The following is a 20208-nucleotide window of genomic DNA, read 5'->3' as shown; positions in this document are numbered from 1 at the left end:
GGGGTGGGGGGGACTCCTTTCATGATCTCACCGAATTGCGTCCATCAAACTCTTTGTATCTTTGTTTTAAACCATAATTCAAACTACAGTAGACACGTCTGTAACGGGAATCTTGCAGATACTGAGTAAACCAAGAGGCAGACAGCAGAGGCTCTCGGGGTGTCACCCGTCCCCTGTCCTGTGCTATTTCCGGGCACGTCCGCTCCGCTTGTAAACGCCCGCGCCTCTGTCTGCACCCAGAGCTGGCTCTGTGCGTGTGCAGGACACAGACACCCCGGAGCAGCCCGCCTGCAACGCCCCAGTTCCCCAGAGGGCGAAGCGCTGCCCACAGTGGCAACTAGCGTGAGAACGCGCCTTTGTGTTCCGCCTTCCCTTCCCGGTCACCTTCCCCTCTCACCCCCGCCCCTGCCCACCCAGTGTCCTGGATCCTTGCCTCTGTAAACTGCTTCCATGCGGAGCCTTAACTTGCATGGGCGTCTGGGGATCATGTCCCTGGCAGGTCATCTCCCGCGTCAGGAGTCCCACGTGCAAACGCCCCTGTGATTCCACACGTATCTACACCTGTCTCCCGATGCTTCCTAGGGTTCACTCCCCACGCCACGGGATGGAAAAGTTTCCAAGACCCTAGGGTCTGGCAGGCTTGGTGCCCAGAAAAGCGAGCGCTTCATCCCAGGAGTAGCCTAGGAAGGCAATTCACCATGTGGAAGGGTTACCATTTCCATTTTCTCCATTAAGAGACAAAAAGTAGAAAGGGACATTATACATTAGTCTATTAAATTATCTGTAATTCTAGTTTTTAAGGTTGTAGCCAACTTTCCTTCTCAAGTACCAGGGAGAAAGACAGTATAGAGCATTTAAATAAGTAAATACAGAAATCACCTCAACCTTGGGGAGGAGGGTTGGCAGGGGTTAGCAATAAAAATATCCAGAAACAGTATTCACCTGGAAAAGAAAAAGCCTGAAACTGACTTACCAATCTATGAGCAACTCAGAATTTTCTTATAGAAAATAGGTATTCTAAGGGGTTAGGATTAAGTTATAGGGAGATGTAAGAGTTAAAGGGAGGGCTTCCCTGGGGGCGCAGTGGTTGAGAGTCCACCTGCTGATGCAGGGGACACAGGTTCGTGCCCCAGTCCGGGAAGATCCCACATGCTGCGGAGCGGCTGGGCCCGTGGGCCATGGCCGCTGAGCCTGTGCGTCCAGAGCCTGTGCTCCACAACGGGAGAGGCCACAGCAGTGAGAGGCCCGCGTACCGCAAAAAAAAAAAAGGGGGGGGGGAATTAACTGAGTAACAAATCTATTCCGGCAAACCACAGACTAGTAATTTTGCATTTAAAAGTAACCCTAAAGAAGAGAAAGACAAGAATTTTGGCTTTTCTGTGAGAATCAGGATGAGTACCAGGCAGCAGACCTAAACTAAATGACGCCCATTTTACCACATTTTTTTATCGTCCTATTTAATTTTGCTTTTATTTTCAGAGGTGTTCGTGGAACATGGATAAGATCCTTGCCCCTTCCCTTGCCCCAGCCTTAAATGATCAAGTCTGGTCCCATATCCAAATCCAAATGCACTAGAAAATTGCCTACCCTTTGCACAGACAATTATTTTGGAAGCACTATTTCTTTCTTAAAGTAATTTTAAACCACTAGAAGACGTACAACTGGTACAGTGTCAGCTGGTTCTGGAGCACGGCGGGCATAAGTGGGCTTTTAATTAAATGAAAATGCACCGTTTTTGGAGGCACTGCAGTGACCGTTAAAATGTGGCGCTATTTCCTTTTACAAACCACACCACTCATCCATTCTTCTATACATCTCAAGGTGAGGAGGATTCCAGACTTCAGTCCTTGCGCGCTGCAAACCAAAAACGTGTGTGCAGTGGTCGTCACAGATCCTCTGGTGGTCTCAGGGAAGATGCATCACAGAATGGGGCTGGGGGCATGGGGATAACAGACCTGCTTGACGGCTGAAGACATTGCCAGGACGGTCCACCTCGTTTCTCCCCATCTTACTCCACTGCACTTACAAATATACAAAAGTGCTTGCTGGGGGAAAACACGTAACAATCTTATTGAACTATAATTTATATGCCATCCAGTTCACTCAAGTGTGCAAGCAGTGATTTCTAGTGTTTACTAAGTTGTGTGACCATCACCACCACCATCCATTTTAGAAGGATTCCGCTGCCCCATCAAGATCCTCCCTGCCCTGCCGGGAAAATTTTAAGGCAGAAACAAAGTTATTTTTGTGTCTTCAGCTTCTCCTTTGATTACTCGTGTTTCCAGCATGTCTAGGGTCCTTCACCTGGGTACATCCACCCCTCAGAAAAGCCCGTGTGCAGGAAAGGCCCTAAAACACAGCAGTCATACTGGCTGGGCAGGGATTACTCCTCTTCTGGAAATATGTGCATCCCCAAAGGAAGAAGCACCCTCTTGTCTCAGTCATCTCTGTTTTAGACACTGGCAACAGCAATCTCCCAGCAGCTCCTGACCGAAGACCCTGGAGTCATTTCCTACAGGCCACGGGTAAATCCCCAAAGCCTGTCAGAGTCACCTTTCCATGTGTGCTCCCCGGCCAGCTGATGTCTGCCTTTGTCCAACTTACTGTCATCTTTCGGTACCGCTATTGCATCACTGGTTTGCTGTACCTTTTAGATCCACATGTAAACGACAACCCACAGCACTCGTCTTCCTCTGTCTGGCTCACTTCACTCAGCGCAGTGCCCTCCAGGCGACCGTCATCTCTGAGCAGGAACACTGCACTGGCGCTGTGTGCCATGACCCTGGAGGCCCGGCACGCCCAGACCCTCCTTCCTGTCAGTCTGCACCCTTTTCTGCTCCACCCTCAGGCTCCACCGCCCGGAACCGGAAGGCTCTTCCTTCGGATGGCACAAAGCCAGCCCTTTACTCCTTTAGACAGCATCTCTTCTGTGGCCACCCTCCCTGAAATAGTAAAAAAACAAAAGCACCCCCTTCCCCACAGCTCCTGTGTCTAGTCTTTATTTTCCGCACTGTCAGTTATCACTCTCTACCCTAGTACATGAGAGTGTTTTAGGTATTAACCTTGTTTACTGTTTCCTCTCTCCCCCAATTAGAGTGAATCCGTGTGTGTGTGTGTGTGTGTGTGTGTGTGTGTGTCTTCCACAATAGCAGACATTTTTGTCTTTTACTTGTTACCTCAGTGCCTATCACAGTGCCTGACACAGAGCAGATGCTCAACAAACATTTGTTTAATAAAAAAGGGAACGAAACGTGAGTGATAAAACGAGACCCCAAAACACTTTATTTCTACCTTAAAATTCTCCCAGTGAGGCGGGGAGTCTCCTGGAGGATTCTAAAACTGTATAAAGGATACTTGCACGACTTTATGGTAAATACTAAAAATCACTGGCTAACACACTTAAGATGACTGAATTTTATGGTATGTAAATTATATTTCAATAAGGCTGTTAAAAGTTATTTTCCCAGTAAGACACATTTCTACGCTTGATGAGAACTGACTAAGGTGAGGGAACACGGGGTACCACCTTGTAAACGGTGACGTATCCTTAGCCATATCCTGGAGGAAATGCTTTCAACCGTTTAGTGGGTCTATTATATTCCCATCATTCTGTGGTGCATCTTCAGTGGAAACAGTACAATCTGCCATAAATTCTGGGCATGTATTTTTGGTTTCAGAAGTGCAAGAACTGAAGTCTGGAAAGCTGAATGTTGGGCATATTTGTAAAACCAAGAAACAGAACAATTAAATGGTGACTGCAAGGTTTCCCAAAACTGGTGCACTTTCCTTCAACAAAAGCCTGTTGAAATTTGAGGGGTGCCGCTCTCATTCTAGACATAACACGGTCCTCAGACATGCAGGAAGGGCTGGGACACTACGGCCTTGCTCCTTGCCCAGGACGGATGCCTCTTTGCTGGTTGGCAGCCACCGGGCCGGCCCTGGGGACTGTCGCAGGGCCTCTGCCCAGACCCCGTCCGACTCTGTCAGGGATTCCACCTCTGTCTGCAGAGGCTGGGAGCTGCTCTGCGTCATGTCTGGACAGGCAGCCATGATCTGAGAGCGCCAGACCCCAAGCCTGCCGGCAAGGGAGGAGATGGGAACGCACTGTGACCACCGCGCGCCTGGACCGCATCTGAACTGCCAAGGTCAAGGTGAAGACTTCTCGAGCCCTGTACCGATCCTTGCCTCTGAACCCACTGTGAATTATTTGTTCCCACGGCCTCTCTCAGTCCTCAGACCACTTGGAGGCAGTCCTCAGACAAGGAAGGTCTGATGTCTGTATTTCTTATTTCATTTTTGGACCTGCTCAGTGTATTTGCCTCGGGGTTGGCGGGGGTGTGTGCAGTGCACTTTTCTTTTCTTAAAAGGACTTTTTTTAAAAGAAAGACTTAAAAATCTACAACATACACTGTAATAGAATTCAAATACTCAATTGATCTGGTTGCAAGGTTTCCACTTGAGACCTATGATTATGCAGAGAAAGGTGTGGCAATATTATCTGGTGAGAAATGGACTAATGTAAACATACATTTTACCCAAAATGGAATGGAAACTGCAATTTATAGCAGCCAGTTCAAACCTTCCCATTTTGAAAGACATGACTAATGTTACCAGTCTCACGTTATTCATTAATATCATAATGTATTCTTAAAATAAACTTAAACGAGCTCCCTAAGAGGATAACTGCTAATTGGTAAGGGAATCACCTGACAAATCTCCATCCATGAAACTGGCCCTCACGGACTACTAGCCAAGCAGATGTATCATTAATTCAGAGCACACACAGCCATCTCAACACAACTGGAGAAATAAACGCAGAGCTATTATTAATATCCAGTCAAATGATGTCCTCCCACTGTCACAGACTAAACTACCCACAAATGTAATATACTTAGTATTCATCGGATCCCACAGAGGTTTTAAAATAGCACTGAAGTAGGAACTGAACAAAATGACAGCCATGATAAAGTGACTTGGGAGGGATTTAAATTCTGCCTCTTATGAAACAAAAGAGATTAATTCACACTCAGCATAGCAGTTGTTTCAAGAAACCTGCATAGTCTGATGTGGCAGAAACTAAACCTTTCTCTCCAAAAATTAACTGAATGCTGCTCGACTCAGAAGATATTGAGACAGCCAACGGAGGTTGATCATGGAAAACCATGACTTCAGAGTTGAGAAAACCCCATCACATTATCTTCTCCAGTCTCTCAGAGGTAAAAAGCCCAGGGATGGTCCTAATCATAAATTCGCCGGCACCTTCAGACCCATCTGGTCCCGTTCGCTAAGCACAGCACAGCCACCTGTTGGCCAACCACACATAAGAACTCGGAGATGGGGCTTCCCTGGTGGCGCAGCGGTTGAGAATCTGCCTGCTAATGCAGGGGACACGGGTCCGAGCCCTGGTCTGGGAAGATCCCACATGCCACGGAGCAACTAGGCCCGTGAGCCACAACTACTGAGCCTGCGCGTCTGGAGCCTGTGCTCCGCAACAAGAGGGGCCGCGATAGTGAGAGGCCCGCGCACCACGATGAAGAGTGGCCCCCGCTCGCCGCAACTAGGGGAAGCCCTCACACAGAAACGCAGACTCAACACAGCCAAAATAAATACATAAATTAAAAAAAAAAAAAAGAACTTGGAAATGAGATGGATGTGCCCCCATGGCGAGTTGGGCATAGAGGGGCAGGCAAGCAAAACTGACCTTTGGAGGAGCGGAAGTGTTTGCTGGGGGCGGTGAAGCCTCGGGTCCCGTGCACATTCACGGCTGCCACTCGGAACTGGTACCACCTGCTGGGCCGTATGTCGGTCAGTTGGACCCGCTCATCCGTGGTCTGAGGGGAAAGTCACAGAGCACAGAGACCCCCTTTATCCTGACGTGCCCATCAGGTCTGTTTTAGAAACACACGCGCTCATCAGCCCATGCAACACAGCCTTGCCCTCCTGGATGAGGGCAGCCCATCCTGCTCAGGTACGGGAAGGGCCGTCGGGGACCAAGGAATTCCTAGGGAAGGTTCCAACTGCTTGATTCCATTCATAGGTATTTTACCTCGAAGAGTTAAAGCTCTCTGGAAGTCAAAATCTCGTGACAAATGCTTGGGCTGTTTTAAAATCTGGTGACTAAATACAGCATTGGAGAGATTTCATCAATAAATTATACTTATGAATGAATAAATACATGAAGTAATCATTACAGTATAGAGAAAATGAAATCAACTTTAGTTCATAGAAGGGAAATGCCTCCTACTTGCGTGCCAAATATAACTTTGGAAGTATGTATGTGAACCCACACACTTAAATTCTGGAAGTACATCGCAACCCAAGACTTTTTTGTTTAATTTGAGTAAATCATGTAAGATCTGCCAAGAGTCGTGTTCCTGAAGGGTGAGGTAGGTTTCGTCCAATAAAAGGTCCAGAGAAGAAAACTGGACAATGGGACAGGTCCACAGGTCTTGCTGTCCCTACAGCTACGTCCCAAGATATCAAACAACTTGAGCATCTTCCCACTGCCCTCCTCTTCATCAAACTCAGGGCGATATGCCTGCTTCCAGCAATGTCCCAGGGTAGACGTGAAACCTTGGCCTTGACTCCGAGGGGTAAACGCCCGAGTTCTATGCCTCATCTGCGCCAAGGGCTGAGCTCAGCTTGGCGCTCGATGGATAAAACTGGGCAACAGAACTGAATGGAAACCCTCCTAAACCTGAGTTTATAATAACTTATTGAAAAGGATCGTCATGTGTACTTTAACATTCAAAAGAAGCTAAGCATTTCCGAGCTCAAGGGAAGAAGATGACCTCAAGTGTGGCTTTCTACCTCGTTTGGCAGAATTTGAGACAACATTTTCATTGACTAGTTTGTCTAGTTTTAGCCTTCAATTTAAGGAACTAAAGCCAGCATGCTAGCCACAGCATTTAGCAGACAGAGAAAGGAAGCATTACATGTGGCATTAACTAGTGAAAATAGTAATAATAACAGAAACAATAGTGCAAGGTCTTTCCTCTCTCCGAATAAGAGGATATGAAAGAGAAGGGCTTATCATCAGTTACTTTCATAAATCTTCAAATTTATAATTTGGAAATATTTGGAAACTGCATAATTTGGGAAAGTTACAAATGATACCGTAGCACTGTTTGAGGGAGAATGCCATGTAAACCAAATATAATTTTAGGCTGTATTCTGAAGATCTTTATGTTTTGTTAAAGCACAATTTTTTAACAAAATAGGTATGGAATAGAATTGCTAAATTTATCTGACCATTTTTCCCTCCCTAATTTAAGATGCTTCTCTTAACATCACATTTCTCATTGATTTGGGTGGTATTTAAATTATTTTAGTGTTTAGCCTCTCTGAGATACTACTATTGCAAAAGGGACTAAATTCTTCTTCTAAACACCTGAATACTGAAATTTATTTTATATTTACTGAAAAAAAATCACGGGAATCTTGTCCTTGGAGAAAAAAGTGACCTGATCAACTTCAGGAAAGAATTTCCCCCTATAGACCTACATGTAGAGAAGGCATTTCAGTTGCTGAAAAGCATAAAGCAGTTGCATATTGAGAATTTATTCTCTTCTCCATCCGTGGAGTCTGCTTGCAGCTGGTAGTCCATTTAACAGCTCTTAAAAAGAAAGAAAATATTTTGCTTTTCACATCCACAAGACAGAGGAGGAAAAGCACCGGGAAGATAAACTCCAGGAGGGCTGCCATCCAGGTGGCCTCCCAGTTGGTAAGCTGACCAAGAAGAAGAAAGCACTTAGGGGAGATTGATGAGCTGCTGGCCGCTTCCCACTAAGTAGTTGTGTGATATGAATCTTCCTCCCGCCACGAAAGTCCCATGCGGAATAAAGGCTTAAATGTAGGAGAAAAAGAGGAGAAGTCGTTGAGATGATCAAATAGCACATTGACCAGTCCTAGGGGTGTTGCATTTCCCTCACTCTAGTCGGTTTTAAGTTTATCTCAGGGAAGTGTACTTCTCGGAATCAATGTGAACACTCATTAGAAAACCGTCTCCCTTCCACGTGCGCCGTGAACACATTCAGCCAAGTTCCTCGTGGTACCCGGTTATGCCTACAGAGCCCACCCCGTCTTCCGCCAACATGCAGGGCATGTCCACCTCGGATTACGTGATTTCGGTGCCCAGGTTGTTCTGACTGGGGCCCAGCAAGCTAAGTTTCTCTCTTCTGGCGAAGGAGACACTACCTCAAGGGGAAAACAAAGCCTAGGAAGCACTAACCTGGGCTACCGTCTGCCAATGTGTGGCATCGTCTTCACTAGGATGGATTCCATAATTCCATCTTCTCTGTACCACGTAGATCACGGGCTCAATTGAAATATTGAATTTTGAGGACCACTTAATCTCCAGCTGCCCGGACTGCAGTTCTGTGAATCGTAACTCCTTCCTGGGCTTCAGGGGGACACCTGAAACAGAACCGCGCCAGTTAAAACAGCCTGTGTGTGACTCGGAGTGCGGTGAAGGTTGAAGAAGAAAATCTACGGAAGAGACAAATCTCATCTAAACAACAGATCCTCTATTTCCTTTCTTAAAAGCAGCTTCTCCCTATCAGGGGCTCACATTTGAAATCTCCTGACACTAAGTTCAGTTTCGCTTTCCCAGTTTTTTTAGAGGCTCTAAACTGACTCCTGATTCTGGACAAGGTAACCTCTAGAGCAATTCCTTTATGTGTGTTCTTCCAAGGACATCCTGTTACCAAGCTGCAGCACTGGAGGCTAACCCGGAATCCACACGAGGCAACAGTCATGAGGAGTCTTGAGTCCTTTATCCCACGTAACACGCTCCGTCTCTGCTGATAGATCCTAGGGTCCTTCAAGCACGGTTCTCAAGTTTCCTCTCCTCTCTATCTGAACGAATTTTCCTCTTAAGGAAAACATTATAAAGCCCAGTCCCCTCATGTGGTCAAATCTCACAAGAATGGTTTCCAAAGCATGGGTCTTGTGGATTCCCCAACTGATTGCTGGGCCTCTGCCTTATTGACTTACCGTCTAAAATTGGAAAAAGATGAATTTATAATGTTTGCTTTTGGCATGAGTGAGTGCCTGGCTTCAGAAGCCCCTCACAGGTGCCTCATTGGAAAGTAGTTCATCATTTTGATTTCTTTTTCCCCCTACAGTGCATGCAAGTTGCCTGGTAACTGAAAGATTTAAGAACCACGGTTCAAAATAGCAGCCGTTATGGAAAGGGAGTTTTAAAACAAATGTATAATACTAAGAGGATATATGAAACTAACTGAATTAGGTAGAGTCTATGGCATCATGATGTTCAATGCCATCCAAACCAAGAACACCAGTTGCATTAAAATCATTCTCTGCTGAGAATGAGCATTTGCCTAAAGCACTGACGACTTATCATTTCAAATGGTTACTTCAGAATGCGGCATTAATTTTTCCGTTTCTTAAGTTTAAACTGAGAAAACTAGAAAATGTGCAAATACAAAATATGAGCTCTGATGCATGTTAGTGATGTGGCCGAATTCAACTCATTTCATTTTTCTCTTAATGCAAGCCAAATCCTGTGCTGGGAACTTTTAAAGTCATTAAACAGTGAGGTGGACACAGTTGGATAATTCAAAAATGGCACATGTATATCTGCTCAAAAGCTCACTGACTCTTAAAAACTATTTTCTAGGGCTTCCCTGGTGGTGCAGTGGTTAAGAATCCGCCTGCCAATGCAGGGGACACGGGTTCGAGCCCTGGTCCGGGAAGATCCCACATGCCGCGGAGCCACTAAGCCTGTGCAGCACAACTACTGAGCCTGCGCTCTAGACCCCGCGAGCCATAACTACCGAGCCCATGTGCCACAACTACTGAAGCCCGCGCGCCTAGAGCCCGTGCTCTGCAACAAGAGAAGCCACCGCAATGAGAAGCCCACGCACCGCAACGAAGAGTAGCCCTCCCTCGCCACAACTAGAGAAAGCCCGCGTGCAGCGACGAAGACCCAATGCAGCCAAAAATAAATAAAATAAAAATAAAATAAATAAATTAAAGAAAAACCCAAAAAGCTATTTTCTAAACAACCACGGTCACCGCCCCTATTGCATTCTCCGTGTTGATTTGCTGGCGGGTTGTATCTGTACGTTGCCCTGCACTTTACCATAAAGTTGTCTCATGGGATCCTTGCTGTGACCTCATCAAGTGGGTGAAGGGTGAAGCAGCTACATTTTGAGCACCAGGGAATTGAGTCTGAGGACGATTAAATAAATTGCCTGGAGCTATGACCCATCCCCGGTTTCTCTCTGAATTTTCTGCCGCATTTTGGATGAGGAAAAGCCACTTAGAAAGGTAGAGAAACGAAGTGGTTTCCGTAGCTCTGCAAGTCCCTTGGACGTTCTGATTCTAACGTCCTTGAAGTTCCTGGTTGGGGTGGGACTTCCCTCCTAGTCTTTTTTTTTTTTTTTTTTTTTTTTTGTGCGGTATGCGGGCCTCTCACTGTTGTGGCCTCTCCCATTGCGGAGCACAGGCTCCGGATGCGCAGGCCCAGCGTCCATGGCTCACGGGCCCAGCCGCTCCGCGGCATATGGGATCCTCCCAGACCGGGGCACGAACCCGCATCCCCTGCATCGGCAGGCGGACTCTCAACCACTGCGCCACCAGGGAGGCCCCCCTCCTAGTCTTTGCTCCTGCTGTGCCCCTGCAAGAGTCCTTTTCAAGCTCATGTCAGAGACTTCTCGTAACTTACACTTACGCTTCCATGCCTGGAATATTTCTGCAGAGCGAGTGATTCTCACATCTACCCCCAGTCCCTCTCGGGGCTGTAGGACCTCATCCACCTGCGTAAGTCCCCTCTCGAATGCCTCTCCCCGGATACATCCCTCCTCCTGAGACTCAGGTCTTCATGACATCTCTAGGGTCCTGGACATTGAAGGGTTCCCAGAACCTTCTGTCTAGCGCTTGCACCTACCAACATCCTGGTGTTTTACTGCAGAGAATCATTTCAGGAACACCTCAGTCATCCTGTCTCCATGGTGACCACCTGCTTTAGGCACTTTCCTCTCCTGTCTGGACCCTCACCGTAGCCTCTAACCCATCTCCCTGGAAGCCAATCTCTTTTCTCTAATTCCCTCTTCACCGTATTTGTGGTTATTTTCTTCAAGTGGAGGAGAGGGGGTCTCCTTCTCCTTCTCAGAAGGTTCAAGCACATCCGTTTTCTACAGCAGGGAGGGAAACGTCTCTGCATCTCACTCGAGGCATCCATCTTCACCACCGCCTACCAGTTGTCTTTCAGCTGATCTCGTGGTACCTTTTACGTGTCTGTCACACACCCTGCCTTTACACCCAGCTTTCCCACAAACACACTGCCTGGCACTCCCTACGACCATGGCCTGTTCATGGTGTTTGCTTCACTCTGAAATCTCCTTCCTTCTATTTTCTGACCACAAACCCTGGAATACTTCCAGGCTCAGGCCAAATGCCACCCTTCGGCGCCACTTTCCCTGAAGCTCCCAATTGGAAATAAAGGCTCCATTCTTCAGCCAGCTCTTCAGTGTTTAACCTGTAACCGTCGAAGCGCACTTAACTGCCTCTCCCCACAGCCAGCTCGTGTAATGACGTCTGTCTTCCCCACAAAGCTAAAGCCCCAGAGGTCAAGAACCACGTCTCCTCAATTTCCACGTCACCATGTCCTCGTAGAAAGCGCTGTGCAAGAGGGACTGGCCCGCAACTGTTCGCTGAAGAAACAGCCCAACCCGCTTTCTTATTCTTCTCTCAAGAATACACCTGGGGACGTAAGAGGACTCGGAACATTTACACACCTCTTTGGGACAATGGTAAACCCCTCTCTGCTTGAGACTCACGGAGGGGAAGGGGAAGACGTATCGCAGGCGTTCGGTGCCACCTTCTCTGGCGTGTGTATCCTTTCAAGGAGCTCACATCTCCTTTTCTGTCCAGGTCCTGTGGCTCAAACATTCCTTTACTTACTGTTTAAAGAGAAGACGGCTGGCTAGTTCCTGAACCTCACAGAGCACGTTCTTGGCTCTCCATGTCTACGCCTCCGGCGTAAACGCAGCTACAGCACATCCTCCAGTCACTGAAGCACCCTGAACCCGTCAGCAGCAGAGTTGCCGCTGCGGAGCTGCATCCGCACCCCGTGCTCTGAGGCTTCAGTCTTGAATATCGTTCAGCTACCAAGAGCCCTCATGGAACATGACGAGTGACTGTCAGTTCAAACACCTTCACTGGAGAATCTCGTCAGTTATGACGTGCAACGGTCCTGCGATCTGCATTTTAAGAAATGGTCCATCTGGCTTGCCTTAGGGTCAGCTGGCTCCCCTCTTTGGGAGTAACTGCAGCCCTTGCTGTAATTGTGTGCAGATGGGGCTCAGGCCTGGACCCTCAGCCCTCATGTCAGTCCTTTCGTAGTCCCTGCGAGCTCACCCAGCATCCCGGCTGCATAACCAGATGCAGAGGATGGATCTGTCCTCAGTGTGGTGTTTATTATGTAAATGACTAGGATCTTTCTTTTTTAGTATTTTTGAACGTATTAGTCATCTGAAATCTAAACTGTTCTGTTAAAAACTTCAAAAATGCTATCATAGAACATCCCACAACATAGGACAATATCGGTGCATTTTTTTTCTTTACAACATAACAAGTATTTCGGTGAAAGCAAAGGAACAGAAACCCAATGCTTCAAAAAAATGTTGAAACTATACTGATAGAAAACTCAATAAAGACAGACCATCAGCAGATGGAAATCACCACAAGATCTGACTATTCATATAAATATACTTGTCACAAGTCTAGGTATGAAAATGCAGCAAGATATTGTGTTCCAGGCTTTCCTGGTGGCACGATGATTAAGAATCCGACTGCCAATGCAGGGGACATGGGTTCAAGCCCTGGTCCGGGAATATCCCACATGCCGCGGAGCAGCTAAGCCTGTGAGCCACAACTACTGAAGCCCAAGCACCACAACCACTGAAGCCTGCATGCCTAGAGCCTGTGCTCCACAACGAGAAGCCACCACAATGAGAAGCCCATGCACTGCAATGAAGAGTAGGCCCCGCTCGCTGCAACTAGAGAAAGCCCATGCACAGCAATGAAGACCCAACGCAGCCAAAAATAAATTAAATTAAATTAAATTAAAATTAAAATTTAAAAGATATTGTGGGGCTGCTTCCCTGGGGGCACAGTGGTTAAGAATCCACCTGCCAACTCAGGGGACACGGGTTGAAGCCCTGGTCCGGGAAGATCCCACATGCTGCGGAGCAACTAAGCCCGTGCGCCACAACTACTGAGTCTGTGCTCCAGAGCCCATGAGCCACAACTACTGAGCTCACGTGCCTACAACCCGTGCTCCGCAACAAGAGAAGCCACCGCAATGAGAAGCCCATGCACCGCAACGAAGAGTAGCCCCTGCTCGCCACAACTAGAGAAAGCCCGTGCACAGCAATAAACACCCAACGCAGCCAAAAATAAATAAAATAAATTTAAAAAAAAAGATATTGTGTTCCAGGGATAATATCTCTCATAAGGACAACTGTACTCAAGGAATTTGTGTTTTTACATCACATTAAGGCACTCAGTCACTATATTCAAAATGTGAAAAGTTAATTTGTGAAAAGCGGCCCACCTCTAAAATCCTGAGGTTTATGTATTTCAAATACTAAGAGTTTCATGGAAATAGTAAATCAACTCCATCACCACACCAGATCTTTTTGGGAAGAAACAAACTGATATAGGATTAATTCCTGGTTAGCACCTGGTAAAGAAAAATGACTGCTGTGTCACGGCCACCTACCTAACTGAAGGCCACAAACTACTCTGAATCTTTACATTTGGAAAACAAGTTCAGCTTTTCTCTTTCCCTCCCCAAACCAAATGTCCCAGTTGGGAGTGAGGAGAGGCAGCAAGGTACTAAAGCATCACCTCTAGACAGAGGACAGTCCAACTAAGCTGTAAACCAGACCCAAAATAGGGGAGGATCAAAGGAAAACCAGTGCCCCGACGAACCGGAGCTTGTGTTTCACCCGTAGAAGACCAGCTTGTGAATTTCCCACAATCTCACGAAGGTGTGCGTGTCAGAGACTAGCACCTTTGGGCCTGGTTTACCCACGGTAACATGGTCAAGTCTTCCAGGGGGCTGCTTCTCATCGTCTTTACTTGAAGGGTGAAGGAAAAGCTCTCTTTCGTTTTCCTTTGTCTCAAACCCTAACACCAGTCTGTAAAGTTAACTCAGGCGTCAGCCAGGGACAGTTCTCACAGCATAACCCAAATTAGATGCGCAAATGTCACGCGGGACATTCTGCTGATCGTTTTTTCAAAACACACAGTGTTTTGAAAAACTCAAGTTTCCAGCATATAAAGCCTTCAAAGGTATGAAATCAGCCCACAGCCCATCTTCCTTTCTACAAAAGTGGACTGGACAGAAAGGATATATGCGTTTCCATGTATTTTAAAAATTTTTCATTAACTCAATAAGCGATAAAAGGAAAAACAGGACAGCGGATGGCACATATAGCAATTTATGGCAGAAGTTAAGAAAGTGATCGGTCCACTTCAGTGAGTGTGTGTGTATGACCACCTTGATGAGGAACTGCTGGGCTGGGTGGAGGTTGGTGTCCCTTGATTTTGCATCCCAGTGCTCACCCAGTACAGGTCATAACCAATGTCAGGCACTGCCTGTAACTCCTAACACACAGTCAGTAATTACCAACTGAGCTGAAATGTGTCAGTACTTGTAGATCCAGGTGACATCAGTCCCTTTTAAACTCAAAATGGGGAAGACATTAAGAAAATGCCCTCTGGGATTTCCTACGACACTTCAATAAGTAAATAATGAATGAATGAAATGGCCATGAGGAACTTACAGGTTTGTCCAACAGAAGTTGGTTCTTCACGAGGTATACTTTGTATGTAATTTAAATATTACAACTCCACAAACTAGTTGGAAATAAAGTTCAAAGAAAAACAGCTCCATGTTATTTATGAGCCTAAAAAATACTGATAAATCAGTGATTGTATCAGATTTAATCTATTTGATCTTGATCTTTTACTTGAGCTATAATATAATAATACAGGGGTGCCCAAAGAGGGCCTGAAGTGTAGGGTCCTATTACAGTAGCTGGATAGAGTCAAAATAAAACTGACAGGAGAGCTGGCCCGGGCGGGAACAGGCACTAGATGCACTGCTGCTGCCAACCACTGGATCCCCTCAGAGGCGGCCTGTGGCCTCAGCCTCAGCACTTGTGAACGGACAGCGGGACTGGTCCAGCTCCACCAGCGGTGCAGCTCCCTCTTCCTAAGGAAAACGCCTGCACAGACGTGGTGTGAGCAGAGACAGGCAGGCAAGCTCATTTCCTGCCGGTTGTTTTGGAGCAGTAAGAGGGCCCTTATGAAGGTGAGAGGGGACAGGGACAGCTGGGCCTCCAAAGACTGACAGGTTGATCTGCATGCATGTCGTCTGGCTGCATGCATGTTTTTCTCCTCACAAAGCCAAGCGCTGGGTCAGGAAGGACCCTTTCCCAGAGAGGCCGGGGCCATCAGCACCAGAACGCTCTTTTTTTTTTTTTTTTTTTTTTTTTTCTTTTTTTGCGGTATGCGGGCCTCTCACTGTTGTGGCCTCTCCCGTTGCGGAGCACAGGCTCCGGATGCGCAGGCCCAGCGGCCATGGCTCACGGGCCCAGCCGCTCCGCGGCATATGGGATCCTCCCGGACCGGGGCACGAACCCGTGTCCCCTGCATCGGCAGGCGGACTCTCAACCACTGCGCCACCAGGGAGGCCCTCAGAACGCTCTTTTGATGACTGTCAGATGCTCCCAGGACATGGAAGCCAGCCTTCATTCAGAGAGCAAGGAAAAAAAAATCTCTATGTAGTGTGTGTGTGTGTGTGTATATATATTTTTTCAAAATATTACTATTTTATCCTTGTGCTCATTATGCAAAAGTCACTGTCAGGTCAAGAGAGTCTTTTTTATTCTATTTGTGGTTAGTGCTCCGTGAATTGCCTCTGTCCACAAACACCCAGGTCAAGACTTACTTGTAGTAGAAAGGTGACTTCAGCACTTGAAAAAAGCCCATCGTATTAAGTTTCAATTGCAGGTATCTTTTAATCGTTAATCATTTACGCTGGCCCTTTATAGAATATTTCCCAGATTCTCGGTGAACCAGGCATACTTGAAATTCATACTGACTCTTCACTGCTTTCACATGAAAAGCACATTTTAATGTATATTGAGTCCTTTAACCACCTTACTTTTAAAACAAAAAAGGTTTTACAAATGGGTTTTCAACAATCATTCTAAAAGCATCCTATTTTTATGGTAAATGCTGATACTTAAATAGCAAATGATCTATAATAACTGAACAGGTTTCATACTAGTAGACTTTTTAAAAATTAAATGGTGTTAGATCGGGCAGAAGTGATTTTACGTAGTTTCTAATAAAAGGCATGGAAACAATAAAACTTTAAATCCATTAAGGAAACGTCAGTCTGCTAAGAAAGGGAAAGCAGCAATTATTTTGAATTTGAGACAGTATTTGTGCCAGGTTTCCAAGGATCTTAGGGGAAAAAAATGGAAAACTGGATGGATTCCATAGATTTCACAGAAGAGTATTTCCAAGTGACAGCTGGAGGAGGATGGCGCAGGTATGTGACTTCTGGGAGACCTGAATTGTTATAAGCCTAAGAATGGACTTGTGAAAATAGTCAAGAAGCCCATCATTCAGAACCGGCATTGCAACAACATATGCTTGATGCGTGAGAAGGAAAGTGAGAGAAAGCAAGACAGATTTCTCTTTCTACTTATAATGAATAATGCCTAGCGACTGATTCTATTTTTCTCTTCCAATTAGACCTAAAAAAGTAACGAAATGTTATGTCTCCCATAGTATACTTTTTGGCATGCCTAACTGTACATAATACAACAGCATCGGTTTAACATACAAGAACTTTGTCACACTTACAGAAAGAGGCATGTAACAGCATAAAGGAGTTAAGCGCTCTAGAAACTGCCTATGGATGTAAACCGTTACATCGGCTAAACTGTTGGATAACTTGCATCCCTATCTTTTGGAAGAGGGCAATTCCTCCATCTGGGAACTTAAGATACTAATCAAAATATTGAAAGTTCCCTGCAAGCACACTTCTGTTCTTGGATTATGCCAACAGAAAACCCCACAAAATTCATGCGTCTATTAAGCCTTTTTCAGCTGGGCCCCATCGCCAGCCTGTTTTCCAAGGATTTGAATACAGTCACTCCAAGGTAGCCGGTGGAGCTTCATTCATTTACTCATGTTGGAGAAAAACACAAAAAAAGTTCCTGAATTGATGGTGGCCTTCCTACATGTTAACTTCTAAAAGAATTCATATGATAGAGCCATTATTTTATAATAACTTTAAATGGAGTATAATCTATAGAAATACTGAGCCACGATATTGTACACCTGAAACGAATACTGTAAATCAACCGTACTTCAATAAAAAATAAGAAGAATTCCCATGAAGGATTTACTCCAGCCCAATATGAGTTCACTGGGGCTGATTTCTACGGCCCAGTAAGTATTTTCAGATGTTAGTATGTGGCACAAGGTAAATTTTCTTACAGTTCTCTCTTTCCTTCCAAGTCACATCTTTGACACCCTCCCTCACAGGCACACAAATCCCCCTGTGACCCTGGAGGTCCCCTCACCTACTCCACTCTGCCCCTTACCTTTGTACAGAGTCTTGGGCACCTGGCAGGTGTGTCCACATCCATTGGAACAACACTTCTTAACCCCAGAGCACTCATTGTCCACTTCACAGCTTTCGACACAGGCGGCGGCAAAGCCACTGGCTTTCTCGGGAGCTGGGCAATCCCCCTGCTTTACCGACAGGATGTACTTGAGGAATTCACAGCTGGTCAGGCATTCATAGTTCTTCTTGGGGAACAGAGGCTGGGAGAGAATAGAAAAAAATTCTCCCGTTAAAGACACATGGGGTCTGATTTCCAAGACATCGGAAAGGCAGGTCAAAATTCTTACTGCATCAAATTCTCCCTTGAATTGTTTACAGAGTAAATGTACTTGCTTTCTTTCCCCCTAAAGAAGTGATCTTTTATGCTAATTTTTTAAAGGACTATGACCCATGACTTAGAACTTTATTTTACATGCAACAGATACACATCAATTACACATACACGCATTCACAGATTATTGTTACATTCTGAGTTCTGATATTGTACATTTAATGTACATCGAGACATAAATACTCAGACAATTAAATACCAGGGGAAAATTTCACACTCTTAATTTAATTACCAAAGGTAGAAAACTAGAAACACTAGCTAGAAAAAGTATAATTTCAAGGTTTGAATTAGAACTGTAGATGAGAATAAAATTGATTGTAAATAATCATATATAGGGCTTCCCTGGTAGTGCAGTGGTTAGGAATCCGCCTGCCAATGCAGGGGATACGGGTTCAAGCCCTGGTCCGGGAAGATCCCACATGCCGCGGAGCACCTAAACCCTTGCACCACAACTGAGCCTGCGCTCTAGAGCCCACAAGCCACAACTGCTGAAGTCCATGTGCCACAACTACTGAAGCCCGTGCGCCTAGAGACCGTGCTCCACAAAAAGAGAAGCCACGGCAATGAGAAGCCTGCACACTGCAACGGAGACCCAACACAGCCAAAATAAATTAATTAATTCATTAAAAAAAAAGTTAAAATTTTTTTATATTAATGATATATAAAATTTGAAAATAACGTAAATTGACTGGATTAAAACAGTGTCTCAATTCAAGAACTTTCCAGGTAAAAACAGAAGAAAGGTCATGCTTTCAATACTGAAGTACCACAAATCTGTAGCTAGTTAATTTAAATTAAAAAAAACTTTATAAACATTTAAAGCATCATCAGTTCTTAAGTTCTTAAGGCTTTTCTCTCTTATTCACTTTCACAGCTCATTTTTCTGTTAGCTGCTAGATGTGTTTTACTTCATTGTTTTTTTTTTTTTTAATATTTATTCATTTATTTGGTTGCACCAGGTCTTAGGTGTGACAAGTGGGCTCCTTAGTTGCAGCTCCTGGGCTCCTTAGTTGTGGCATGCACGTGGGATCTAGTTCCCTGACCAGGGATTGAACCCAGGCCCACGGCATTAGGAGTGCGGAGTCTTATCCACTGCACCACCAGGGAAGTCCCTTTTTTTTTTTTTAAGGATACTGAGTTGGTATGGTGTGGGGTTGTTTTTTTTTATATATATTTATTTATTTTTGGCTGTGTTGGGTGTTCATTGCTGCATGCGGGCTTTCTCTAGCTGTGGGAGAGTGGGGGCTACTCTTCGTTGCAGTGCGTGGGCTTCTCACTGCAGTGGCTTCTCTCGTGGAGCACGGGCTGTAGGTGCGTGGGCTTCCGTAGTTGTGGCACATGGGTTCAGTAGTTGTGGCTCATGGGCTCTAGAGCACAGGGTCAGTAGTTGTGGCGCACGGGCTTAGTTGTTCCGTGGCATGTGGGATCTTCCCAGACCAGGGCTTGAACAAGCATCCCCTGCATTGGCAGGTGGATTCTCAACCACTGCGCCACCAGGGAAGCCCTTCATTAGTTTTTGAAGTTCTAAATTCAGGTCCAAATCTAAGTTAGGAATCAAAGAAGCATGTGAAAGGACCTGGAACAATTATAGAGTTTTGGCCAGCTTTCCTCTTTCAACAACATGTATACATTACATGCACTGAAGGAAGCTACTTAAAGTTACTAAAATAATTGGCCCCTGCCACACCAGCTGAGATTTGCAAGTAGGCATAATTTTATTAAATCTGGCAAGTGTTCACTGCTTGCGAAGTTAGCAATTACAGGGACTTAGTTTGCACTATGTATAATCAAATCAACTCACGGCAAACTTCTTCACACATGAACACGGAGTATAACTTGGGAATCAGATAACAAAGTAAGGGCTGTCTGTTCATATGACTCTAATCATCTTCAAGCCAACTGCCACGCCCTTGAACTGGGAGGAACAGGAGAGCAGGAGCTGCTCTCTCCTCCCTTTACTGATTTACTCACAGAGCTAACGGGCCAGAATTAAAAACAAATAAACAAAAACACTGGTGGAGACAGATCTGCAACACTTGTTCCCACTGAGTGTAAAAGAAGAATGATCATAATTAGCACAGTAATTTGGATCTTCCAGTTGATGTAGGGTCGTTCTGTACAATTCTTTTCCTTTTTGCTATGGATTCAAACATGTGATTCTTTGGTGTGTGGGGGGGTGGGTGTTTTGAGGTCC

At 45.6% G+C, this 20208-nt stretch overlaps 1 protein-coding gene across 1 annotated transcript in view; it reads right to left on the bottom strand.

The window, feature by feature from the left end:
• LOC308609689 (anosmin-1-like) overlaps positions 1–20208 on the bottom strand; it is a 198379-nt gene that overhangs the window by 39402 nt on the left and 138769 nt on the right. Inside the window, exons 4-6 of the mRNA XM_081223401.1 lie at positions 17661–17883; positions 8231–8415; positions 5702–5831 (exon numbers count right to left, since the gene is read on the bottom strand). Of these exons, the coding sequence (XP_081079527.1) occupies positions 5702–5831; positions 8231–8415; positions 17661–17883 (538 nt within the window). The remainder of the gene's footprint in view (positions 1–5701; positions 5832–8230; positions 8416–17660; positions 17884–20208) is intronic.

The sequence above is a fragment of the Mesoplodon bidens genome (genome assembly GCF_964165515.1).
Source record: "Mesoplodon bidens genome assembly, chromosome: Y".
NCBI lineage: Eukaryota > Metazoa > Chordata > Mammalia > Artiodactyla > Ziphiidae > Mesoplodon > Mesoplodon bidens.
The sequence above is the reverse complement of the archived record's forward strand: the minus strand, read 5'-3'. Positions and strand labels throughout refer to the sequence as shown.